This window comes from Athene noctua, chromosome 1, assembly GCF_965140245.1.
Source record: "Athene noctua chromosome 1, bAthNoc1.hap1.1, whole genome shotgun sequence".
Taxonomy (NCBI): Eukaryota; Metazoa; Chordata; class Aves; order Strigiformes; family Strigidae; genus Athene; species Athene noctua.
Window position 1 is genome coordinate 106,889,703 of NC_134037.1, and position 27,520 is coordinate 106,917,222.

The 27,520-nt window shown below is 37.7% G+C and overlaps 1 protein-coding gene across 4 annotated transcripts; it reads left to right on the top strand.

Moving 5' to 3' along the window:
• LYPLAL1 (lysophospholipase like 1) lies at positions 1 to 27,520 on the top strand. 4 transcript variants are annotated; one of them, XM_074897237.1, is made up of 5 exons: positions 1 to 127; positions 4,307 to 4,423; positions 14,981 to 15,127; positions 26,531 to 26,646; positions 27,259 to 27,520. In XM_074897237.1, the coding sequence occupies exons 1-5, from the start codon at positions 43 to 45 to the stop codon at positions 27,496 to 27,498; spliced, it is 705 nt and encodes a 234-aa protein (XP_074753338.1). In that variant the 5' UTR covers positions 1 to 42; the 3' UTR covers positions 27,499 to 27,520. The 4 variants fall into 4 exon arrangements, with proteins under 4 accessions (XP_074753338.1, XP_074753340.1, XP_074753337.1 ...); XM_074897239.1 differs by lacking the exon at positions 14,981 to 15,127 and adding an exon at positions 14,023 to 14,039 and having other exon boundaries at positions 4,307 to 4,406; XM_074897236.1 differs by having other exon boundaries at positions 4,307 to 4,406; positions 14,958 to 15,127.

The following is a 27,520-nucleotide window of genomic DNA, read 5'->3' on the forward strand; positions in this document are numbered from 1 at the left end:
GGAGGAGAAAGAAGAGGAAGGAGGAAGAGGAGAGCAGCGGGCATGGCGGCGCCCGCAGCGTTGCAGAGAAGTGTGGTGTCCCCCGCGGGCAGGCACACCGCCTCCCTCATCTTCCTGCACGGCTCAGGTGGCTGCTTTTCCCCCTCCTCTCCCCTGCTACCCCGCGGTGGGGCCGGGGCGCGGGGCTCGGCGGGCATCGCTTCTCGCTGGGGAAGGGCGCAGGGCTGCCGCCCTCCGGCCGCCGGGCCGGGCTGGCCGCCGCCGCCTCCTCGAGCGCGGCGGGGAGGGGACCGGGGTCGGTCCCCTCAGGCCGCGGCGGCCCGGCTGGAGGGGCGTGAGGGACCGGCGGGACGGTGGCTGGAAAGCGAGAAGGGGTGAGACGTGCCCGCGTCCCCGCCGGGGACAGTGCGGCCTGGGCCGGCGAGGAGGAGCCCCCGAGGGCAGAGCAATGGGCGTGTGCGCGGGCTGGGGCTGGGGCCTCGGCCTCCCCGGGCCTGAGGTGGGCCCGTGGGGTGTGTTTTGGGACGGTGCTGTTACACACCAGCCTGGCTTGCTTTTCCCTGAGAACAAGCCTTCCAGAAGATACTCTTTTAATTCGTCCGTGCGAAGGGTAACCACGTGTAAAGGGTGGCTTTCAGCATTAAAATGGCTCTTGACGATTTGGGGATCAAACTGAGAGTATTGTTGTCACCTTTTAAAAGCTCCGTTCAGAAGGCTCCTAGCCACCTCCAAACTGGCTTCGTGGCTACCGTCTCCAGAAGGGAGTTAGTTACTGCATCAGGGACCAGGCTGAGGGCAGGAGGGAAGTGTGTGTTCTGTTGAGGTTTTTTTCTTAAATGTTATTTCTAACCTGCAGAATAACAACAACAAAGTCCACGAGTTTGGTGTTGTGTTGTTGGGTTTTTTTTTTTTAATAAAAACAACAGCATACATCTTTATTGGATTAAGGCCTTGGGAATTAGTTCTGTTGAGCTGTCCATGTGGCAACATGCTCAACTCTTTCAGTGGCTTCCTCAGTTTTGCTTTTAGCCAATGCCTCTTTTAGTTTAACAAAAATGTACATCCTTATTAAATTAGTTTAATTTTTATAATCTAGTTTAATTTTTTTGTTCTCGAATCCTGTGAGTTAATGTGAGAGCTCATAAGACATGTTCAGCCTTCTAGTTAATACTAATGCTTGAGAATTTGAGAAATAATTGAGAACTTGAGAAATAATTTTCTCTCATGTTGGAGGAGTAAGGGAATATTATGGTTAGAGGTTGATTCCACATGTGGTTAAAGTACTCTACAATTTTTCATTTTTGATAGGATTTCATTCATAATGTTTGCAGTGGGTAAGTATGAGCATGCTTTTATTTGGTTTTGTTTAGCAGTTCCACAGAATAGAATTTAAAACAGAAGTAGCAGCAGTGCTGTTGCTGTGGGCTGGCCTATAAACCTGAATTATAAACCTGTACAGTGCTTGTGATGGAATGTGGCAGTCAAGTGGCATGAACTCACTTTGTTCATAATGCTGACTCCAGACAAACTATGACTAGTGGAGAATGCAAAAATAATATAGAAAAATATTAGAAAATTCCTAGTACTGTACATCATATCTAGGTAGAGGATCCATTTGGTAGCTCAACAGGGAAGGCAAATGGACATAAATGTATAATAATTTTTTAGACTTAGGTTTACAGCTTAGCATGTTGTAACATGCATAGAATCACAGAATCATTTAGGTTGGAAAAGACCTTCAAGACCATTGAGTTCAAACACTGCCAAGTCCACTACTAAAGCATGTCTCTAAACACTACATCTACATGTCTTTTAAATACTTCCAGTGTTGGTGACTCCACCACTTCCCTGTGCAGCCTGTTCAAATGCTTGACAACCCTTTTGGCGGTGCAATTTTTCCTAATAGCCAATCTACATTCATATGTTGTTAATTTAAACTTCACACAGAAATAACATTTGGAAATCCGTGCTATATTTGAAAGGAAAATAATTTGTATTTTACTTGAGAAGGGAGAAAGAGATAGTATTGCTGGCATCAGTCTATTTCAGGTTTGTAAACAGACTCAAAGCAGAATTGGCTTTGCTGCCTCTTAGTAATGTTTTTCTGAACACACAATGCTAAAATGTAAGAACAGCCTGAAAGATAAGCCTCTCAGAAGGTTGCTGGATTTTGTTTGGTGTCACAGTCTCCTCTCTTTCTCCCTCCCCTTAAAATTCTATTCTTAAATCAAAATGCATTACCTCTGTAGGCAAGTACTCTCAGCAGCTGAGAGCATTTGGACCATGGGGACTCTTGATACACAGAAGGTCATAGTTAAGAAGGTCATAGTTAAATTTTCTCTTACTTAACTAATTTTCTATGAACTTTCCATGGACAAACTAGCTTCATTAACTGTAAATGTTTCTTCAGATCTTGGCAAAGCTTAAGAATGTGAATAAATAATAAGAGATGTTTCCTGAACCGTGAAGTTTGTAAAGACCAAAGTAAGTCCCAATTCCATAAGCATTCAGATAGCTGCTTAGGTTGACCTACCTGAGGGTTGGTACTGTGCAATTATTTGCAAAGCCTAGACTTTTGCTTTCTAACCGAAAAAAAGAGGAGTGTATAGGAAGTGTTTATTTGAGCCTCCTTAAGATATGTTGTTCATAAACTAGGTGTCAACAACCATGAGAAAACCCTTACATGTCAAGTGTCTACCAAGAATCAGAGGGGTGTTTGGACTTCAGACCATACTACTCACATAAGCAAAGTGCTTGTGGGAATGTGTTCTGAACCATACAGTTATATCTTTAACTTTGATTTTACTGTTTAACATAGCACAGAATAGGATTTGTGTCAGTTTTGTGACCCTGTTGCTTATTTGTCCCTTGGAGTATTTAGGTCAAATAGAGAACTTCATGGTTACGCTGTTTGTGCTCAACAGGGAAAAAAAAAATAAATTTCTTCTTGTCTTCTATTTTAATTTTGACAATGCATTAATTGTATGTGTAAATAAAGATCTTGTTTTGAGTGCTAAAACAAAAGCAAATCTCCACTGGGGAGTTATAATCATTGTAACAATAAATTGGTATATTGATGTAACATTCTTCAGATGAACCCATGTAACGTGGCAGTAAGCCCGGCTTAAGGCAGTGATACTTTCTCTAGTGATTTGGCCATTTTCTTGAAAAGAATAGGATGAGTTCTAAAGTCAAACAGACCAACTTGTGATAAAGTAATAGAGAATGCTGTTAACTCAGATTCGCAGTTTGAGTTGATAATACACAAGAGCCTTGTCTTCCAACAAGTCTAAAGTCCTTTGGCATGAGTGGCAGTAGTGAAGCTCCAGTTTGCTGAATTCCCACTAGATTTTTAGATTGAATATTACTATGTGTTGTATGACTGCCTACTGTAAGCCATCTTCCTTGATGGGCCAGCTTCCTCAAGCCTGAAGCATTGTTCAGCTCTTACTGGGGACTTGTGTATGTGTGGTGTTCAGAGGGGTGGCAGTGAAGTTACAGCTGAAGATACCAGTGATGCAAAGACAAGCTCTAGAACCTGTCTGGTGTATGTATGTTTATTTGAAAGGAACGTGCTGTCTGCATAAGAGTTCATCCTGTATATCTGTTCATAGCACTTCAGTCTGTAGGGCCATAGGTTGAGTTGAGATGATTAGAAAAAACACATTAAGAGTCAGATCTCAACTACCTTTTAAACAGAACAGTGGGATTAAGTTTTCTGAGGACCCTGTGAGATATTTTAACCCAAACTCATCTCTTGAGCACTGCTATAAAACATTGGGAGTGTTTGACTGATACTTCCCTTAAAGTCTATGTGTAATATTAGTGTAATTAAATATGAAGATCCTTTTTATTGCTCTTGACTAGGTTTTGAAGTTGGTTAGCACAGAATTCTGAGGTAAAAAGTAATTATCTTTTCTGAGAGGAGCAGCAGGCATTTTATCTCACTTTTTAAGATGTTCATCAGTATTTTTTGTTTATCACTGTTATCAGCCAATAAGGTAAGTTGCAAGTAAGAGGTAAGGCTTTATTCCCGATTAGGAGGTACTTAAGCCATTGGCTGTAGTAAAGTATTTATTAAATTTATGCTATGGGACCTCTTAAGTAGTCTATTTCTAGGAAGTTTTGAGTCCATCCTCTTTAGGAAAAGGGATTGAGGTTATTCTAGAAAATTCTTTTTTATCATTTTGGAGGATTAACTTTATGGTTTAGAAATTAGGTCAATCTGGTATAAATATATTTGACATTGCAGTTTTCTTTCTAAATGCACAGGATAATTCTTGTTGTACTTTTCTGTGTGATACAGGTGATACTGGCCAAGGAGCAAGAACATGGATAAAACAAATTTTGAGTCAAGACATGGTTTTCCAACATATAAAAGTAATTTACCCAACAGCTCCTGCCAGGTATTGCTTAATATATTGTAACTGTAGGATTAAATTACTCTATTCCAGTACTGTAAGTTACACTTGTGAATATTGGTACAGACTGTCATAACACATCTTTCTTTCTCATGTATATGCTTTTCGGCAAAACAGGCTCAACAGTGAATTGCTGCCCAGGGACTGTGATTTTAAGTGGTTAAGGCTCTAAATGGTTAAGACTTCACAGAAGTCAGTGTCTCTAATTCAAATTTTCCTCATTGTATCTTTTAATCTCCTTGATTAGAAGATGATGCTCCAGTGTGTGTTCTAATGGCATTATAGAGCCATGTTCTGGATCACAGTCCTACCTATATTAACTCCTATAAATTAACCACTAAAATATTCTGTTGTATTTAATGCCAGGTTTCAGTCCTGAAGGTGATTGGTCTTTGTGGCAAGTAGGATGTGTCAGCTGCTGGAGAAAGGACCTGGAGTTTAAAATTACACATTGCTTTTAGTTTGAATACCGATCGAACTGTTTCAAAGAGAATTGAGTTCAACGTTCGCTGTAGGCACAAATCTTGTTATTAAATGGCACTGTGTGTTCAGTGGTAGATTGGAAATATAGATAAAAATATCTGCCTCTGGGAATTCAGAAGTTAATGAGGTCAAACCTGAATGCTAAAAGTTGGATACCTACATCCATATTTAGCTACCTAAAGACATGGCTTTGTATTTCAGAGCTGCAGCCACCTTAAAAATGAATTTATATTAAGAAAAATGAAGCATCTCTAAGTTAGAAAAATGTTTCCTTGAAAGGTAATGGGGCTGAAAGGTAATGGGGCTGAATTTGTGTGTAAGTGTGGATGAATGCTGAAAGGAAAAGGAAATTGTGGCATTCTACACGGGCTTTCGAGGTACAGAGGTTTGAAAGTCAGAAAAAATTTTCTTGGAGCATATAAACAAGTATAATAGCAGATTTTGTCTGGCACTCACTAATACATGAAAAAAACCTTTCCTTGACCATGTATTTTTATGATCTACTTAGGCAGGAAAAGCAATCGAGAGGTTGCAGTGTGAATGTACTCACTGTGTTACAGAAAAATCAAGCCTGTGAGTGGAAGTCTTTGAAGCAGTGTGTTTTGGGTTAGTAGGTAGTGAATGTGATTTTATGTAAATAATTACTCATTGCTTCACTGATGACAGGCTAAAGTGATGCTGGAGTTATCAGTGGCACATCACACGTAGTGACAGGCTCCATTTTTTCTCAGTCAACACAGCAGGTACTGGAGGAATGCAGGAGCTTTTGCTTCCCTATGAAACAATCTTTCTTTGCATGTTCTCTGCAGGCAGAGCAGCTCAGACCACATCTGTTAGGCCAGTGCTTCACTTTTCCATCCCACTGTGCGTCTGAGGTCCAATCCTTTTCTCATTTGTTTTGATTTCTTTGGATAACTACAGATGTAAACTATGTGTAAATGATTAACCAGCAAGATCTCCTGACTCAAATGAGTGGCATTTGTGGGGAATTTTTTTTTTTATCTTAAGACTTTGGATTTCAGTACTTTGGTAAACAGATGGGAAGAAAGATACTTTTGTAATTAAAAGATGTGAATAAATAGTGAATTCCACTTTTTTTTTTAAAGTTGAGGTTACTCTTGTTCTTCTCTAGAACAGATAGAAGCCATGCATGAGTTGATTCAGAAGTGTTTTTTAGCAAAACTGAAAAGTTGTATATTCAAAGAATAAAAAGTACCCACACTGCTTGTCTTTGACTGGCAATATGAAGAATGCTTGGGAATATTAGTGTACAGCCCTCTGTTGCTGATAAGCACCATTAGCTGACATAGTGAAATAAAACAGATGCCCTTATGTACAATAATGTTTGCCACTGTTTGCAGCAGTGCTGAAGTGAAGTTTGTGAAGATATTTGTTACTGGTTGAAACCAAAATAAGAAGCCTTTACAGACCCATTTCATGTTGTTTTGGTATTCAAGTCCAAAACAAACTATGCTTTTTGAAACATTTGTAATGGTTGCTCTTTTTTCCACAGAAAGAAAAAAAAAAAACAACCCAAGGCCTAGAACGTTCAAACTTGAATGGCAGACATTAAAATAATTATATCTGTGTTAGGAACTTGAATCTATAGTCTGAACTTGTATGTGTGTGTATGTATATATGTTTTGATAAGAATTCCAGATGCTTCTGGCAGCAGTGGGCGAATTCATCATCCTTGATAATGAGACCCGTAAGTCGATGGTTGTGGGTATGCAGATATGCTGAAAAAGGTTCTGATCCATTCCTTGATTGCATAGAGACAGTGATATCCTGATGGAAGGCTACACCTGTGTGAGTGAGCATTTCTGTGGGTGGCACAACCTGCCACTGCGTTGTCGATTATCAGAGCAGAGTGCAAAGCTTGCCAACAGGTTTTTACGCTGATGGTGAAATTGAAGAAAAGTTTGAAGTTAGGCAAGACCTTACTAGGATTGCTTGGCTAATGTGCTCTTCTGGCAGAATACTGTTAATGTGGATGTAGTTCATGCTTTGTGAACTACTGTCTTTTCCAGCATAACTTACCACATACACATTGAACACTCTCCGTCAAAGTAGTTATGCCAGTAAAAGCAGGTTTGATGATATAACTGCAATGCTTGAGGCTTCGGCAGGATAAACTGCAGGTCAGGAATACCTCTCTATTTTTGATAGATAGTTTTGCTGATAGATCTATAGATTTGGTCTTATACATTATTCACCTCTATTAAATAAGAGTTCTGAAAAGCAGTGGAATTCACATTTTTCAACAGAACATTGAGGAATTATTTTTTCTTTGTGGAGTGTGCATGGGGTTTATATGTGTGTGTCAATGCCTGGAATAAAGTCTAAACAAAACATAAATATATTTCACTTATTACATCATCAGAGTTTCAGACATGTTTTAATTCAAGAGTCAATATATTTGAAAATTCTATATGTTTGAGATTTCTAAAACATGTTCTCTGGCTTCATTAACATTGATTTCAGCAAACACTAGAGAGGATACTTCCATTTTACAGTTAAAGGCAATAGAATGTTATTGAACTACATTTTATAAAACTGTGTTTTACCGTTCTCTATAGGTCTCTGTAAAAAGTTACTCTTTTAAAAAAAGATTTGCTTTTCTTTAATCACTTTTATAATGTGCAGGGCCTGCATAGAGAATGATTTCCATTTGTCCCCTGACAGCAGAAGGGTTCCAGCATTATGTCACACTCATCCCAAATCACTTTGGAAAGTCCTATGAGTCTCTTGTTTGTTTCCTGAGCAAAAATAACACAATGTAGATAGTGCAATTTCCTATTAAAAAATAAAAACTTACAAAATTTCTACGTAAAATGCTTATGGTAAAAAGCATGCTTAGATAAAAAAAAGGGAAGATATGTGGATTTGAAGTCTCAGTGTAATATAGTAAGAGTAGTGGCATCTTAATTTGGAATATGTTTGGAAATTAAATACATGTAGCTGGGACATGCAAATTTTACTTTACAAATGAACATTTTTAGAGAACTTGTTTTAATAAGTTCTTCTAACTTTATCTAGCCTTCTTTAAAGATCAGTGCTTCTGTACATAGATTAAACAACAGAATTCTGTTTCCTCTCTCATGTTAATATGTACATTTAATTAAAGAAAAGAAGTTCAAATTGTAGCCCTAGCAGCTGATGCAATCACTAAAGCCACGTCTGCAGTAATAGTTTTAAAGGAAAGAGTTTCCTTTTTCCTTTTTTATTTGGGTCAGGATGGCTACAGCTTTAAATACTGTTTCAGCTGCTACAACTGTGACTTAAACATTAGGTTTCTATTGAGTTTCTAAATCAGAACTGAATACTACCCAATTTAACCTTTTTTTTTTTTAATAGAAAGTGATAGTTTAAATTGGCATTGCAGGAGCTAACGTGGTAAAGTTAAAACCATTTAGACTCTACTTGTTTTAATAAGTATACCTTACCTTCTATAATTCCATTAAAAAATCTAGGTCAAAGATTCTTTGCGTTGTCTAGCATTCCATTCTGACAGTCCTTCTCTTCTGGAAGTCAGAAAGTAAACTATAAATACTACTTGGGCTATTCTGTGGATCTTTTTGACATTCTCTCAACATACCTTTCTATGGCCAGTAAGTCTCTATGCAGAGTTTGTTTTTTGGTTTGTTCCCCCCCCCCCCCAGTTTATTCTAATTTAGCTTGTCTATAAGTGTGTTGCTGGTAAGGTCTGCTCAGCATTCTATGGCCTGGTACTCCATCCTGTCACCTAAGTTCACATCTTTGCTCAGCTCATGGATGGAAATGAGTTTCATCTCATCGTAGTCCCCATTTGGCTATATCGCAAAACCACCAGACAGTTTGGCACCATTCAGCTACCTTGGCAGTCTCTACTCATGAGAGGCCCAGGACTGGAAAAGCAGCAGGGGTACTGCAGGTCAGACTTGAGATGGATTGGCAGAGCTGTGTAGGGGACCGTGCACGGTGCCTATCATACTATTTTTGGCTCAAGCAAATGTTATTAATCCTTCATTTCTCTAAGCCCTAACCTCATTCATAAATTTAACGAAAAAAGTGTTTAGAGGTGGAAGTTTGAGGGACAAATGGAAAGGGGTTTGGTTGGTATCACAGGATGGTTCTTTCATCTCGTTCTGTAAGTAGAAACTTAACATATTCTGCGTAATAATGATGGAGGCATGCTTGGATAAACTTAATATTTTCCTTTTATTTCTTCTCTTGCATTAGGTGAGGAACACATGGATATGCATACATGCAGTGCTTACATGATATACTAAACACCATGTGAAATCCAGTAAACATTTGTCAGTGATACTTTAGTCATGGTTGGGGAAAACAAAGCAGTACGTGGTGCAATAATCCTGTATTTCTAATCCCTTTAATTACATCATGCCCGTAGACATCCTTCCTCTTTTTTTTTTCTCTCAACCATTTTCCAATACAGAAGAATTGGAGAAGGTGTTTTTATGTGGCCCCTCCAGCAGGCAGTTGTGGGCTTCTAAGTTATATGTCATTCTGTGCTCTTGCTTTACAGTCTTTTCAGGGGTTTCTGTGCTTAGCTTGTGTCATCCATCCTCAGTGTTGTTTTCCACCAACTTGAATCTTGGAGTGTCTTTCAAACCCCATAATGGAGAACTGATACAGATTTGACCCTGCTTTGCCTCTTGCCACTTTCAGTGAATTCATAAAACAACCACTATTAGTTGGTTGCTAAGGGACTGATGCTGTGTAGAAAAGGTCATTTATAGTCTTCTCATCCATAACATTATTGCCATTAATGTGATTAGTACAAATCTCCACAACTTGCACAACCCACCTACCTCCTCAGAAAAACCCCCACAGAACCAACCAACAAACCAGCAGAAACAAACTCAGAATTTGTCATGCTGAGTTTTATGTCAGCTTCTATTGTGTCTTCCTTTGTCTTGAATGAATAAGTTCTGTCCCAAGTAACAAGAGCTGTCAACATACTATTTCTTCAGGTACCCATTCTGTAGGGGCTCACTTTGCTCTCATTTCGGGCAATATACATCCAGAACAACTCTATCAAGATAAAGCATTTACCTGTGGTTGAGTGAACAGGCACAGCCTTTTCAGAGGAACAGTTGAAATTACTCCTTATGGAGATGACTCTTTCCTGCCTTTTTTTAAATTTTATTTTTAAAAGTATACTTCCAAGTTTAAGCTGTTTGAATATCTGACACATCTCATGCTCTGTTACCATACCGCAAAGCTTCATCGTTAATGTGTGTTGAACCTCAGTTTTAACTTAAGATATGCCTTGGACTGGAGTTTAGAATTACACTTTTTATTTGAATGGATGGTTTCTCTGCCCTTTTTTAAAATTCACTTTCTGCTTCAGACAGAGGGAATTAAAAGGTAGAATTAGGAACTAGATTTTCTGTTGCCATGTACTAGTATCAGGAGTGAGATTATGCTAGGAGAGAATTTGCAACTGGGGAGTGACTTTGCTTTCACTACAAAAACCTGCCATCAGCTTTAAGAGAGTCAAGGCTTGCTTCTAGGATCATAAAACCATAGAATAGTTTGGGTTGGATGGGACCTTTAAAAGTCATCTCGTCCAATCCCCCCTGCAGTGATCAGAGACACCTTCAACTACATTGGGTTACTCAGAACCAAGGTCAGGTTGGGTATTTCCAGGGAGGGGTCATCTACCAACTCTCTGGGCAACCTGTTCTAGGGTTTCACCACCCTCATCGTAAAAAATTTCATCCTTATATCTAGTCTAAATCCGCTCTTAGTTTAAAAATTTGTCTCCATGTTTCTTATAGGCCCCTTTTAAGTACTGCTTTCAGTATTTAAAGGCTGCAATGGGGTCTTCCCTGGAGCCTTCACCAGCCTGAACGATGCCAACACTCTCAGCCTTTCTTCACAGGAGAGGTGTTCCATCCCTCTGATAGTTTTTGTGGCCTCTTTTGGACCTGCCCCAACAGGTCCAAGTCTTTCCTCTGCTGAGGGCTCCAGAGCTGGATGCAGTACTCCAGGTGGGGTCTCACCAGAGCAAAGTAGAACATAAGCAGTCTGGCAGTGTGCTCTGTAGATTGTCTTGAAGGGATGCATAGTCTTCCAAAAGACAACATTACAATGTCTTACGCAGCTATGCCTCCTAACTGAGAGGAGATGGATTTGGGAAGCAAGCAAAAGTGAGGATTTCAAAAATTTTGATCTTTCTCTTTCTTTATTGGAATCTCAAAGCCTAACTTCACTATAAATTCTCAGTTCTGTCTGACATCTCAGGAAGTTCTGTCTGGAATTTCAAGAAAGCTGTAAGCCAGCACCAGTGGTCTGGGTTTTATGTGACTGCATTAGCAGGGTAATCATAGCGCTGAGTGTGACAGCAGTAATTCAATTGTGCATCAGGAGAAAAAGTGAGGAAGGGAAGAAGGAATAATATTTACTGTTTATCAACATGCTGTCTGCTACTCTTATGTTTCTTAAAGCAGCTAGTGGTGCTGGCTTCTCTTTTAATATATTGGATAGGGACAGTGATTTATTGGATAATGAGCACAAACACCTGTAGTTTTATGTGAATTGCAATGCTAATAGTATAATTTTGGAGATAGAATGTGATGTGGGTTTAGATTTGAATTTGAACCTTGTGTAGCATCATTTCTTTGCTCTCTGCTTCTGTTAAGATAATTTCAAACTATTTAACACAATTCTAAACATGATTAAGAAGGTCCAAAGTATACAGTCTATGCTCCAGGAAGGGGGAAAAAAGTGGTGCTATTGCTTCCTGCTTTCATTATATTTTCATCATTAGCACATAACTTACATTAGCAGGAACTAACCTATCTTCAGTTTGTGAAAACTTGAATGATCTGTATTACTTGGAAACTTTGCAGTGAAATCAGCAGTGAAAATTACTTCTGTTTGAATACGTGTGTAAAAGATTGAAAGGAGGATAAATACGTAGAAATATTACAGGAAATATTTTTCCTTTTAAGACATTCAAATATTAGGCATGTAGGATCTTGAAACTACAGTCTCATGCAAGAAGTGTATGTGTGAGGAAACAATTGTAAATCAATGCACACCCTTAAAAAATAATACCTATAATCCGAAAACATGGTCTAGAGTGATTTGAGGATGTTGGGAAGTGTGTTAAAGATTCTTTTCCTCAGGATGTCTGCAGTTTCTTAAATGCTGGTTGATATTAGCCATGTCTCCTTTAAAGTCTTCTTTTTATTTTTAAATATTAAAAGTTAGTTCAGTCCATAGGAAATTGTATTTCAAATGTCTCTTAAAAATGGGTACAAGTTTAGAAGTTGGACCTACCCAGAGAGAGAGTTCTTAATTCTTGTTTTCTTATATAGATTTGAATCTTTTCTGTGCTCCAGAGCAAGCAAAACAAAAATGCATATTCCCTTTAAAGAAACAACAACAACAAAAAAAACCCCAAACAACTTGGGGGGCTATCTATTTTCATTTTGAGTTTCAACAGCATACATTTGAGAGACATGGAGCTTTATTTTTAGTATTATTTAAAAAAGAGACTGAAGAAAGTGAGGCAGAGAAGAAAAAATCATGGGAACTAATGTTATCAGTTTTGATTAAATTTAGGAAAGCAAAACATCCAAACTTAAAGCTGACCATTTGCTATGAGACTTTTCTTAAGTGACCATGCTGATCTTACCAGATGGAGTTTTCACTCTACTCTCAATTTCTTTACTTTTGTGTATTTCTGTCCAGCCTCTTGTGTCACTGTAATATAGAGATCTTTCTAATTTTTTTCTTTTGTGGTTTAATTGTATGAAAAAATATTGTGCTGTATTCTTGGAGCTGTACAGATGGTTCCATGCCAAACATATTTGTTTACCGTGGTAATGTCTGAGTTGTAGTGTGCCAACTAATAAAGAGATTTATTTAAGGAACAAGGTGAATGACTAAAACAGATGTGCCAGTTGGGTGAACCATTAAAAGAATCTTACTTCTCAGCTTTATGTAAAGGTTATTTTTAATGCATTTCTGAGAAATAAAGAGTGGTTGCAAGGATGTTTTTGAGACAGCTGAAAACATCTTGTCCATTTGCTTGGGGGTCTTTTCCTGTGGGCTAAACCCACATTAGTCTTTCATCTATTTTACTGAATAATTTACAAAGACAGCAGGTAAAAGTCCTGAGTTTTGACATCCGATCAAGTATTATAATCTCACCATGGATTTTGTCCTGTTTATAAATTATATGATTCTGTCTTTCAGTTGTGGGGAAACCTGTTTTAATATTTCTGTAATATAAATATGTATCTTCATTCCATGGAAATCCTGAGTCGTCATTATCCTCTAATAATACTAAAAAATACTAGAATCTTACACATCTTTTTTCACCTAAATATAAGGTACTCTGGTTTTACTAGAAAATGAAGCACTCTCACTGCTAAGCATTTTAACCAGAATTGCTATACAAGTGTTTGAGAGAAGCTAAAACCATGAATTAGGTGGTGTTTGCCCAAACACTTTGTTGTGCATCACATTGTCCAAGTAACTCCCAGAAAATCCACTGATTCTGCTGTTGTTGATATTTTTGACAATGTCTCCTGTTAGAAACTGACTTCAGTAAATTAGAAATTTGTAATCTTGTTTCTTAGGTGTTGTCTGTTCATTTGGGAAGAATCCTGAAATCAGTGGTATTACTAAAGAGAAATTAAAAAAAAAAAGAAAAAAGAAACCAAAGCAAGCAAAAGCCTTTTAATAACATTTCTTAAATTTAGGTTTAGTTTGTTGGGTGTACAAAGTATTTCCACCGACTTTCCTTCAATTTAGGAGTTACCTTTTTTTAATAGACAAATAAGGGCTAACTTGGAAAAAAAAAAAAAAGTTGTTAATTCTGATGCTTAAGTATGTGGTTTGTTTTGAATTAAGCAAATGAGGGACTGCTTAAGGCACACATTGTACTAAACTAGACCGCATAGTTATATGCCATTTTGAATAAGAGTAGATTTTAGGTTCCTGAAGCTGTGTTCAAAATTTGAAGCAGGGTACTGCCTCTTCTACACTTGTACTAGTGGTAGTATTTCTTGTTTAGGAATAGCCATTTACATATGTGAAGCCTCCCTGGTATTAATAAAAGCAGAATTTGTTACTTCATTAAGAGTAATTGAAACAGTGGTTTTCTCATTTTAGGTTAGTTGTGGTTGTGTTTAATCCTAGTACTGAAAAAAATCTAGAGAGATCACAGAAGTCAGTGTTAGCATTTTCAGTGGGTTCCCATCCAGACAAATTTATCAAAGGCTGTCTGTTTGTAGGCAATGATTGTAATCTGATCTGTGCTCATCTGAGTTTAAGTAAAAATGAAAAATGTGCCCCCTGATTAAACATTGCAATTAAGTATTTTAAGGGGCTTGGTTTTAAGATGAAGCATCGATCTCATAGCAGTATGTTTGGTATTAAATTGTAGAGCCATTGCAAGGCAATTAGATCACCTTTCTTGGGATTTCAGGGCTCTATTCATCATCTTTATTTAAAAACAAAGAAAAGACTGCTTTGAATTGTAGCTTTCTTGATTATCTGAGGTTTGAGCAGTATGTTAAAACACTTAAAATACTAATCTGACAACACAGCATTATGGCAGAGAGGAGTATCACGTCTCTAATTTGTGTCTGTGCACCAGTAAGCACATGGCATTTCTCTCAGTTATTGAGATACCTGCTCCATGAGGGTGAGGATGGCTGTACTTAAGAAAAAGAAAAATTGACAGAAGGAAGTTGGTTTTTTGAATACCTAGAGGTTTGTAATACCTGTGTCCTGTCAATTTCAACAAGAATAAGACAACTGGGCCCCATAGTTAGCTCCTGCAAAGCTGTATTGTTTAGCAGTTACTTAGTTTGTCCTATTCCAAGGTGGATTTCAACTGTAACCTTGTTTAGGATTAAGAATCCCTGTTTTGAATGCAGGGAAATGCAATCTGACTGGATATAAATTGAGTTATACCCAAAAGAGGTTCCTTCTCTCCTTTGCTGGAGAGATACTGAATTATTTTTATTTATCACATATGCTGAAGACTTGGTTAATAATTTGTTATCTTTTCTTCCACCACTTCAGGCCGTATACACCTATGAAAGGAGCCTTTTCCACTGTGTGGTTTGACAGGTATAAGATCTCTAATGACTGTCCAGAACACATTGAAAGTATTGATTCTATGTGCCAAGGACTTACAGACTTGATCAACGATGAGATTAAAAATGGCATTGCAAAGAATAGGATACTAATAGGTAAGAGAGACTTATTTTTAATGTGTTTATTTTAATGGTTTTTAAATGTTAAGAGATCACCTACTTTGAATTTACTCCATCCTGAAAGCTCATGAGCATGCCTTGCAACTGCTGAATGGCCTCTTCAGCAGCCAATCCTCAAGAATATTGAATACTTATTTAAACAGTATCAGGTGGGGAATGTGGCTAACTATAAGCAGTGTCCTCAAAAATGTAACTTAAAACTGTTTTTATTGTAAATAATTTTATTGTAAATATTTGTAATCATTATTTAAAATACAGAGTGGGCAGTGATTTGCTTTAAAAAGTATGTATTTTTACTATTTCCTTTTAGCCCTTTTCAAGGATGGAAAAGTATGCTTGTCCAAAATTACTTGTGTTTTGAAAAGGGGAGATGTAGCATATAAATAATCATGAGCTTTTCCTTACTGCTCTAATAGTTTTGGGTTAAGTTAATTCATGGGCAAAAAACATCACTAAAGTTTAACACTTGCTAACAAATGAAGTATTAGCTGTCATAGTTCATACGTGTCCCTGGTAATTTCCAGTAACTTCCCCAATACTTCTGTGAAATAGCTGGTGGGGTACTGAGGCACAGGAGTTTAGGGCAATGGAGTAGCCTGTGTGAGAGAGAGAAGGAGAATTCACAAGTCCTTGGCTCCCTGTCCCATCCCTAGACCACAAACTATTTCAGGTTGGGGAAAAAACTCTTAATGTGGGAACTTAGAAATTTATGGCCAACTGAGTCATGCCATCAAAATCCTGAGTGGTGGAGCCACTACCATTCAGCCTACATGTTTTCTTGGTCCAGCCCCATGTTGTTCTTTGAAGGCCTCTGTTTACTTTCCCTTTCTGGCTCATTGCCCTGGCTGCAGAATGCATTGTTTTGGATGGCTGTCAGCACAGTCTCTTTGATCTGTCTTTCCTGTGTTATACCTGCTGGCTTGGAAACAGCTGAAGAAGGGCAGGTGCTTTTCTATAGAGTGAGCTGGGAGATGTTTTGTGTACGGATCCAGCTTGCTACTAGGCTTTTCTCCTTTCTCTGTAGCCTTCAAAATCAGAACCATTGAGACTGTGGAGTATGAAAGTTGTTTTACAAGTCGTAAGCAGACTAAGGTAGTTGGTATGCACTGATTGTTTCAGCCCATAGATTCTTTGGAAGTCCCCATCTCTGTGTTCGGATTCCTCATCTGTAAATCAGAAATAATTATACTTATTTTCTCACTCTTGAGAGCTTTGATTTCAGGCTTGTAGAGTGAGACTGTTTTCTTGCCTCTGTGACAGAGACTATACACATGCATCGTCGCAGTTGAATCTAATATTTGTGCAAAGAGCAAAGTAAGGCAGCCCTGAATTGGCTCCATCCAAAGTGAAGAAGGGGACCCATGTGGATGTGTAAGAAATCTGCTAGTGGAAAATGAATTCTGTCACTTGTGGTTGCATGAGATCAAGTGTTCTTCCACAAGAACTTTGTGCCTTCTCTGCATTGGTTTTGATGATTAACCAGTGTGTGATGCAGTGGAGAATTAATTTTAGAGATCCTGTAAGGTTTCTGGGAATAAAGGCTGGGTTTAGTATGAGTCTGAGTCAGCCTAATGTGACATTCTTACCTGTTTTAGATGGGACTTGGTGCAAATAACTGTCCGTCTTCTGACATTGTTTCTTACAGGAAATGAGGAATTCTGTAAAGGCACCTGGCAGTTTTATAATGTTTTTTATCAAAAGAGAATATGAGCCCAAGGTTTGGTTATGAAGATATAGTCAATAGGTCTGCACCAAACTGCAGTGTCCACTGGAAAGGGAGAACTGGGTGGCCTGATTTTTTTTTCTGAGATTGGGAAACGATTGATGTACAGGAGATAATGTAAGATATGGTCCCTTGCTTAGAATGTCAAAGAACTAAGTCCTGTCAGATCTTTGTATTTTTTTTTTTGAAAAAGTCAGGAATATCCACTGAGTACAGGAAAAGGCAGCTAAGGTAACAGGTGGGGAGTGGACAGTGGATTTATGACTGCTGGTTCCACAGAGCTGGAGGAAGCAGCCTTTTTGAGGTGAAGGGAAAAATAAGACAATTAGAGCAGAGGAAGCAATGGTGAAATTTTGATATGAATTTCCTCAGTGTGTTCAGTGATGTTGAGTCCTGTTGGAGATCCACAATGGGTATACTGGTATGTATCTTATTATGTAAAGTAGAGACAAAATAGTTGAGAGAAGAGACTGGAGGACTTGGGAGTCTGTGAAAAGCACTGGGGGCCTTTTCAGCTATGTCACGGAAGCCAAGAGAGCAGAACAGCTGTGGGAAGAGCTAGTTACAGGGAATTTAAATGGTTGTTAAAGAGTTAAGAAGAACTGGGTTGTGGGACTGTCTGTTTTGTAATGAGTGGGAGTTTTAGTGAGTGGAAAGAAAACAAAATGAGTATGAGGAGGGTAACAAGATTGAAGGTTATGGTTTTATATGGAATAGCGGACTAGAAATTACAGGCTGAAGATGAGTGTCAGATATTGTTAGATGAGGGCGAGCGAGGTGTTAGGCAAGCAGAAAGGTGGGTAGCTGCTGACAGCTCAGAGGTGTGGGGTAAGAAGGAAAGGTCTGAGGGAGCACTGTGCAAAGGAGAGAAAGTGGGAAGAGAGGGGAAGCAGGAACAGGCTCTCCATCAGTGGAAAATGAGAAGCTCAACACCTGGTGTTCTGGGGGATGATTCTCCTTCTGGAGCCATTCAAACTTTCCACAAGGCTCAAGATTGTGGGTACAGTAAGATCATTTGGTCTGAAAGAAATTATAGCCTGCATTGTTTGTTTCAGTAGCACAGTTAGCTCTGGAATCTGCAAGTGGCTGTTTGTAGAACAGAGCTCTTAAGCTGGCTGTGGAGTCCAGGATGTGTGATGCCACTCCTTATTTCCTATATCAAGAAAAATATTGGTGCCGCCTTGTTTTTAACAGCTGTTCTATGAATCTACTTATAAAGAATTAAATTACTTAATTTACTTGAGGTAAATAAAATCTTATTATGAAAACCTTCATATCAATTCAGTGAAACAACCAGCACACAGCAGTACACAGCTAGCTTGTCTACCCATTCCTATTTCCCGATAGTTTCATGAGTTGCTTTCCTATTAATACAGAAGTCTTTTGAAGGAAGTAGACTTCTGGTTCATTGAGGTTTATTTCCCCTGACCTTGGAGAAGGAAGGAAGGGAGACTGACTTCAATATATAATTATTCAAAAATAACTATATCATCCTTAGAATATGATAATGGAGGTCACTTTTTAGCAAAACATTCTTCTTGAGTTACTCTTACTGGTCTTCCTGGCTAAAACACTTCTTGCAAATAATCCTTTGAGTAGGTTTATGTTGACTTTGGAGATAAAAGAGGATGATAAAATTAGTCAAATTCTGACACTTGGGGCTTTGATAATATCCCTTCTTAAAAACTGGATGTATTCCTCCTTTATAAATGCCTGGATTCATTGCTAAATTAGCTAAACAAGCAAATAACCACAGTTTGAAATGTGGGACAATAATTGCTTTTTCTATTTAAAGTTTGGTTGGTTTTTCAGGTGGTGATGGTTTTGCTTTGTTTTGTTTTCTTGTGTTTGGTTGGTGGTGTTTTTTTTAAACTGCTTCCATTGTGATAGTGCACTATAAAATAATTCCACTTAGGTGGAAATTGTCAAAGTTTTCAACTATCTTATTCAATAATATGTTAGAAGCCCTTGAAAGAAAAGGCCACTTCACATTTGGAGCGTTCTAATAGTGGTCACTTTGCCTTTCACTGAAGTGTAGTTGACTAGTCTTTTTGTTCTTTTATTATTCTTAATTTAGCACTGCTTTCCTACTTTTACGGGTCATTTTTTGTGTAGCGCAGAAATGCTGATCCAGGCATGTTGGTCTCTGCCACCTGTAGTCACTTGTGTAAGCAGCCAGCGAAAATAAACTTTCTATAACAGTCCTGTAGATTTGACTGTATGCCAAAGCACACATGCATGATTCCTGACCCCTTGTACTGTAACAATAACACAGGACACACAACCACTTTTTGTTTGTTGCTAGACTTCTTACATAGCTACTGAACCATAGTGGAAGTAACATGAAAGCTCTGTGCTTCTTGTAAATATTAGCATTTCCATCTTTCTCAGTGTGTGTGAGAATGGGATGAGGAGGAAATATCTTGGCTTTGACATTGCAAAGAAAGAGGATTCTGTAAATATGGGAAGACCGAAAAAACAACAATAAATCATAAAAATATTGGGCAAACTACTTCACCTACAATCTTGGTATTTTATGTCTGGCTTCTAAGCCTTTTGCTATCACTTATCCTATCTTGTATCATTTGTCTTTATTAGGAAAATGTCGTGGTTCATTTAGAGGCACTTATTACCTTTGTCTCACAGAGTAAATTTATGGGTTTATATTGCCATTTGTCACTGCAATTCGAATGAGATATCTCTTTCTGTACCACCCATTACATGGCTTTGTGGTTTATCTAAATTATGCCTATTAGAGAATGGGCTCAAAGAAGTACTGTTAGCCCACATCCCTCATAATACCAGCAGACATTTAATTAATTTTTAGTGCATCAGTACGAATTTTCATTGCATTTGTACTTCAGGGAAAAGGTTTGCTCTCCTTACTTGTTTGCACGTGAATTGGCCGTTTATTTTTCTTTTGGATCTCCACTGCTTTTTGATGTGCAAGCAAGAGACATTAATAAAGAAATGTTTCTGTTTCCTTCATAAATCATTCAGTAGGAGATAAAAATGTTAATAATTTTAATCAGAGAGTAGGATCCACCACTTGTTACTTTGCTTCCCAGCTCTTGATGGTGTCCCCATTAATGTAGAGTCTTTGAAAGGTGGCACATTCTCTGTTTCAATCTCCATGATGAATGACAAGCTTAGCAAATGGTAGTAAAGATTAGTAGATAAGGCTCATAGGAGTAAAACCAAAAATAACTCAGTCATGGTATTGTCATCAGATGTTATCATCAGATAGTGACTTTGGAAAGAAAAGAATTATAAAGTGAATCGAATTCTGATCTTCTCAGCCTTAGTAGAAACTCTGTTAAAAATATATGCTTACTCATCTTTAATAAATGCTTGTGCTTCAATGCAAAATTAAATGGATGGATGAGCTTTTAGAATGCTTGAGAGTCATGTGTAGACATGCCACAGGGTGCATATTAACCTGTAATTTCTTCACAGTTGTGCATGCAGGATCATAGAAGAGTGAAGCTTAACAGCACTGACTAATCCGTCTTCATGTGTCAGTGCAGGTTCAGCTCTACTTAGTCAAATCCTTGACATGGCTTTTCAGACTTGTTCTAAAAGATCTCCATTAACAGAAGGTTCACAGCTTTCCAAGAAAACCTGTACTTCACTATTTTTCACTTTAGAGAGCCTAATTTCTAGTTTCTTTTTTGTGATTAAATTTAAATCTGTGAATACCTTGAGCGCAAAGAATAGGTTATCCTCTTCCTTTTTCCATATTGTGCATTTATGTTGACTGTAAAAATGACAGGTAATTGTTGCAGGAGGGCTGTGCTGTTGTCCTCAGAAACAGCTGAGAAAACACAGGAGGTAAATAAAGCAAGCCATAGATTTGATAAAGTAACATCTTAGAAAAATTTATTTGAGACTTTTCATGGAGTTTATTTTCCTTTTAGTGCTAAAAATTATGATTCCTCAGGTACACCTGTTGGGTTCCCTTCTACTGCCTATATCAGTTGAAAATAAAACTGTTACTGGCTCTGGTTTTACTCTAAGTCTGTACATTATACAAGAAAGTGGTAAAAGTTGTACCACTTAAATATGCATTTCAGAATGTTTTCTGGCTGGTGAGAAATTTGGATAGCAAATTGATTCATGTTCCTAGCAAGAGGAAGTGGCTGAGCCAGTCAAGGGAAGTTGCCTTTGTTCTTGTAAAGACTGTTACTGAGTAACAAACATAAGAAAAAGGCTATCGAAGGTGGAAACCATTCATTGCCATTCTGCTAGTGTGTAAGGTAAGTGTTTAGTGAAGTTTCATGAAGAGATTAAAAGGAGAAAATCACTGCTATGAGGAAATTCACTTGAGACAAAGTACGTGTTTGAGCACTTACACAGGAGCAGTGTTCAGAGAGTTCTGTGGAGAAGGGAACTTGCTGTTCCACTGGTATTTGTACTCTTCACTGATATATGCGAACATGATTAAATGTATATAATACTTCCATTCATGGATAAAAAAGGAAGGTCAAAACGAAAAGTCAGCTTCTTTGCAGATGATGTGTAGAACAAGGTTTTGCTGTTACCATTAATAGGCGGTAAATCACAGAAAGTCCCTAAGGAGAGCAGAAAGTAAACTGAAAGTAGCTTTAGGGAAAAATTCCTGATAACAAACTGATTAAGGTAACTCAAGTTGAAATACCTAAAGAAAGGAGAAACTGAGAATGAAAAATGGTGGGAGAATGGAAAGAAAATAAAACAAGAGTATATAATGTATTGTGATAACAACAGAACAGGTAAAGACAATTTCTAACTGTGCTGGTGGAGCTTTATATGACAGAAGAGTGTTTGTCTCTCCTTGTACTGTGCTGGCATAGGCATTGTATGCCATAGCATTCATCTTTTGCCACTTTGTTACCAAAGCTATACTGACATATTTGAAGAAATACAGGGATGATGAAGAACAACTACTAGAGAGAAAATAGTGAAGAAATACTGTTTAAAATAAAACACTCCAAAACCCGCCCCTGCACCCATGTCCGAATCCTTGTTGCATCAAAGTCTGGAGCTTAGCCTCTCTTCTTCCTCATGATTCTGTGCTGTAATGAAGCAGTTTCTGCCTCAGCCACTCAGATTCATGTGAGAAGAGCTCAAGGTCTGTCTCTGCAAGGAGCAGAAGTTCTGTACTCAGTGCAGATGGCAAAATTCATGCACTAAATGTAATAACTAAAAATTGTTTCCTGCACCTGTGGTTTCTAGTATGGATCTAAGTCCCGTTTTGTGTGGATCTTTGATCCCCTTTTAAAATTATACTGGAAGGACAGAAGAAGTGATCTGGTTTGTTGCTTCCTAACTCCATAATCATTATTTATAACAAATTGACTAAGGCATTTTACAGTCAGATCTATATGACTCACGAAGCAATTGGCAATGTGAAACCTGTGTTTGTCGGAGGTGTTGTTTCTGTAAACAAGAATGAAAACCTAAAGACCTTTCTCAACTCAGGAATAGGTCGTTGCAAGCACTAAAGTGGAGCATGGGGGAGAAGGCAGAGTCTTTAGCATTCTCTTATGTATACAGGACACTAGAGAGAGAGGGAGACTAAATAAAGAAACCTTTGTGCTAGATAATAGTTACTCTTTCTGAGATACAAACCCAAATACAAAGAAATTTTAAAAGCTGCACTTTGACAGTAGGTAAATACTTGATTTGCTGAACTTGATATAATGTCAAAGTGTCATCATGGAGCAGGTTATCATTTCAGACGGATACAAATGAGGAGCAAATTAATATAAATTAAGATCTTTATCAGAAGTGAGCTCAAGGTTTTTATACAAACACTTTGATGTTTAAAGGGCTCCTAAGGCCATTTACAAGCTCTGGAAAGAAGGTTTTATCACTGAAAAATGGCAGCTGTGATAAGGGTTTCGGTTTTATTCACAGTGGAATGAATTACATTCGAGAAATTCCATCTCTATTCAGTCAGTGTTACATCATTGTATGACTGGAGTTACCTTAACATAGTTACAGATGAAATTCCAGCAAATAAGGTTTTGTTTTTAGTAAAGTATTGCATGGGAGTTTCCTTCTGTTTCAAATTCTTAATTTGGAAGTGTGACGATCCTGTGATTTCAGCGGATCTTTCTCAACTAGCAAAGCAAAGTTACAAGTAGCTTTCTTCTCACTGCAGAGGGATATTTTCTAGAAAACAGAACTACAAGCAGATCTGAGATCATAAATGCATACTCGAGTGAAGTTTCTTTGCAACTAAAAGCAAGTACTTTACTTAATTGAGTCTGTTTTGTATCTGCTTATGTCTTAGCCTGTGCGTGAACCTCCTTTGTAAGGCAGCAAAGTTAATACAAAGAGTTAGATGCTTTACTGAAGTGGTATCCTGAGCATTGTAGAACCAACTCTTTTTAAGTGTTTTGAAGCATTAATCACACATCTCTTTAAAAATAGCTGTAAGGGGGGGGAAAAAAAGGAAAATGAATGTGCTTCTTAAGTGAAACCTGTTGGCAAATCCTGAATTTCTGCACATACCCTTTGTACTTCTTGGATTGGTCTCAGGCAGAGGGTTTACTGTGTTCTGCCCATCTAAGAAATGAAATGTTGCCATGTCATTTTTGATCTCAGTTAACTTGTGACACAATCTGCTTAGCAATGCTGTGAGTTTTATGTATTATTTATGCTGAGATCATTAGTGTACACAAGCATACTTGTACTTTTGTGTTTTGCTTATATTCTGTCACTTCATACTTTTTTGTGTGTGATACCGGTACCTGCCTCTTATTTTTCCTTAATCCAAAATTTGAGTTCTTATAAAATTTCTGGACGGAGCACATCTTTTGTATGTCATGTCAAATTTACACTTATACTGAAATACCTCTTGTAATAGAAAAAAAAATGTCTCCAGCTACAAATGCTTATTCAAATTTTCTGAATTCTGAATGCTTTCAAATGTTTCTGTATGTTTACTATATGGACTTTACTCGGAGATTATTGTGGTATCAAGTGGTAAACTTCAGGTTTTCCCCTGGAAAACCAAATTCAAAGAACTAGTCCTTTGTATTACATTTTCTCGTAGTAGTATGAGCCACATAAAAGAACCATTACCTAATATTCTTCTAAACAGAAGGTGACTGCATTGTCAAAGACTGCTGGTGAGTAATTGCACAGTGTTGCCAGATTGTGACTAACTGGGTACAAAATTTTAGATTAAATCATTTACAAACTAGTAATGAGTTTTCAATGCAGCTTTTTTTCCTGGATTTTAAAATACTTAAAATGGACTTCATTTTATATGTGGACAAAGTGTATCTGTATTTATTTGTAAGCAAATACAAAATAGTCTCATACTCTTAGTGCTACTTTTTGGGTTTGGGGATGACAGCATCATTCAGAATGATCAAAAGGAGATGAAGTGAATGATCAGATTCCACAGAGGAGAATACAGGAAACTTCAGCACAAGACATTGTTTACATAGTAACTTCTTGTAGCTGTTGCATTTTATATGTTTTCTCAGAAGGCTGTATTTTTCTGTCTCTGTGAATGTGGGATCAATGGTGTTGGATTTTTGTGATTAGTGTGACACTTGTGCAATATATTTTCTTTTTTTTCATTGTAGAATTCTTTTACGTGTGACAAGAACATGTTTGGTAGGAAATAATGATGCAGATGAAAGGCTTGCAGTAGTATTTTCAGTATTTTTATTTTTGTGAAGAGAAGTTTATTCAAAATTTCTGGTGATGTGGGCTGTGTGAGTTTCTAAGGTATGCTCTGAACTTGTTTACCCACATTCATTCCTTCTTTTCTTCAACTGCCTTTGTTTCTGATCTGCCAGTTGGCACTTAGACATACTACATTTAACTTTGAACTGGTTAAAAAATTGATTTGCAGGGTAAATAAGAGGTCCTGACTTTATTTACCAAAGATAAATATCAGGATATTATCAGCTCCCTATGTGAATAGCTAGGGAGTCCCAGTTATATCTCTTAGTCTGAGGGTACAGGTCTCCTAATTCAATTAAGGGCTGTGTTTGAAAAAGGAAAGCAAGACTCCAGTCTGCCACATAGTGTGGTCTTGCTCTTTCTCCTTTAAGATCCAAGTTCTGTAAAGTTAAGAACCTGTAGTTACTGCTTTTGACCATAGTCATCTGAAGACTACAAGGTGACAGTAAGTAGAAAGAAGAATCAGAAATTTGGTAGAAATTCTGATCAGAAATGCATCAGAAATCAAAAAATATTGTTGTGTGGGAGAAAGAAAGAAAGCACTTCATGTCTGGACTAGTCTAGTGTTTTCAGGAAAATTTCCTGCACAAATCCATCCAAATCTTCCAGTCATAGCATGGGATGAAGTGTGAGCTAGAAGGCTTCAGACCTGCTGGGACTTGCAGATAAGCATGCTGGAAGAGGATTCCCCATTAGGAACAGTCTCACTGTGACCTAGCTAATGTTTACGGTGCAGCATTTTCTGTCTCTTGAGCTTCCATGTGCCAGAGATTTCCTGTGTGGTCCAAGGATCCAGTGAAGTACTGATGTTGCAGGGTGTTATTAGGCTCAGTTTCAGGGCTGCAGGGGTCCTGCTTCCTGGCTGGGTATTGTTTAGCACCCTTGTCAAACTTCTGCATAGCACAGGAGGCAGCTCCAGAGGGTTTATGTAGCCCTTGCAAAAGAGCCATTCCCATTCTGGAATTTCATTTTAATCTCTTCAGAAAGATAATCTGAAATGGTTTGGTATTTTGTCTACAATATTTGCATTTCTTTTTCAATCACTAATTTCTTGTCTCAGAATTTTGCAACTAATTAACACCAATTAACTACCTGGCACAAACCAATTGTATCATCAGTGCTGGAGATGCTAATGCTGCACTAAGTAGAGCTGCAGTCGTAACCTTTCTGCTGCTTGCCATCCCTGTGATAAAAGGGATTTCAGCAGCCAGTCATTCTTCACCCTAGTCATTATCTGGATACAGTAAATATAATAGCAAATGTACTGTGTCCTTGTGAAGTAATGCAGTAATCTGGATTTTTTTCCTAATGAATAAGCATTTCTCATGTAAAAATCATCCCTGATGAATTATATTGTGTAAGGAATTAGTGCAGCTAAAGAGACACATTGAACACAGAAGGCCATTAATTAAGAGATCCTATTAGAGCTCAGGTGGGATATGTTGTAATTTTTCCCTATTTATTATATATCTTAAGGTGTAACAATAAAACAGCCCCTCAGCCTCTGTAGACTAGTGTAATGTGGTGAATGTTCATTGATTATTTGTAGTAGTGATACAGATCTTTCATGTGTGAATGCTACTAGCCTAGGGGAAAACCAACCTGAGTAAAAAAACAGTGAGAATTATCTGTTCGTACAGTTTTGCTTTGTTAATGTCAGAGAATACGTGGCCACAGTGTTAAACTACCTGGTAGGGACCATACACAAATGGCTTCTAATGTATTGGTATTTTGGTCGTCTTTTAAATTTATTTATTTTTCTCTTTCATTAATGAATCTTCAGGAGTACTTTAGCTATCCAACTTCTTAACTGAATCATACTTTGATTTAAGATCATTGTAACCTTTATGTTATTCAAGGTGTTTTTTGATTGCACGTGTATAAAAGAAAAAGTCTGAAGATAAAAAAAATTGGTTGGTGAGTTAAAGACACATAGCAACATCCAATCTGTTTCTTTTGTTGCATCCTAGGAGGCTTTTCGATGGGAGGTGGAATGGCAATGCATTTAGCATATAGGTTTCATCAAGATCTGGCAGGAGTCTTTGCTTTGTCTAGTTTTCTCAATAAAGACTCTGCTGTTTACCAGGTGAGTGTGTGGTAGACTTTACAGAAAAACTGCTTAGATAAAAGAAAAACACTGTAATTAAAATTGAGTATATCATGTTTATTCATCTGAGGCAGTTGATTAATATTCTAAACTTATGACATTTCCTGGAAATAGATAAACAGTGTATTAGGGAAGGGAGGCTTTAAAGCTGTCCTGTGTTTTGTTGCTTTTTTGCAGACAGTACAATTATTTTATTCAAAGTAAGTCAGTGTAGAAGGGAGATTAGGAAATTAAATGCTTTTCAAGTTGTCCTTACTTGTTAGAGAGTCCCTATAAGTGTAACTATTCTCTGGAAAATGGTGATGAATTATAATACTCATGGGCTCCATCTGCTGTCATAAAGTTTTTTCATTTATCTTATTTGGAGAGGGATATAGACCTTAAAGTAAACCCTATCATTTGTCAAGAGTTAGTACATTAGAATTTGAAGTGCAGGGTTTTTTCCAGTGTTTCCTTGTTGGCTTTTGTAGAGATATGACCACTAAAATGCAGGATCATAAATGAAATGCTATGTAAATGGTCACCCTGTAATTGTAACTGTTGTTTTAAAATTCTTAGTGATGTGTCTGACAGTGTTTCTTCTCCACCTAGGCTTTGAAAAGGAATGACAGTGTCCTTCCAGAACTATTTCAGTGTCATGGAACTGCTGATGAACTAGTTCTCTACTCATGGGGTGAAGAGACCAACAAGATGTTAAAGTCACTGGGAGTATCAACATCACTTCATACTTTTCCAAACCTTAATCATGAGTTAAGCAGAACTGAAATAGAAAAGCTAAAAGCCTGGATTGTAAAGAAATTACCTGCTGAAGCAGCAAAGACAAGTGAATAAAGGAAGATGTAGCTTTTATATA

Coding starts and splice junctions, on each gene's coding strand:
- LYPLAL1 (XM_074897236.1), top strand. CDS start 43: ATGGCGGCGCCCGCAGCGTTGCAGAGAAGTGTGGTGTCCCCCGCGGGC. Junction 4,407..14,957: donor TACCCAACAGCTCCTGCCAG/GTATTGCTTAAT, acceptor CCACCACTTCAG/GCCGTATACACCTATGAAAG. Junction 15,128..26,530: donor AAAGAATAGGATACTAATAG/GTAAGAGAGACT, acceptor GTTGCATCCTAG/GAGGCTTTTCGATGGGAGGT.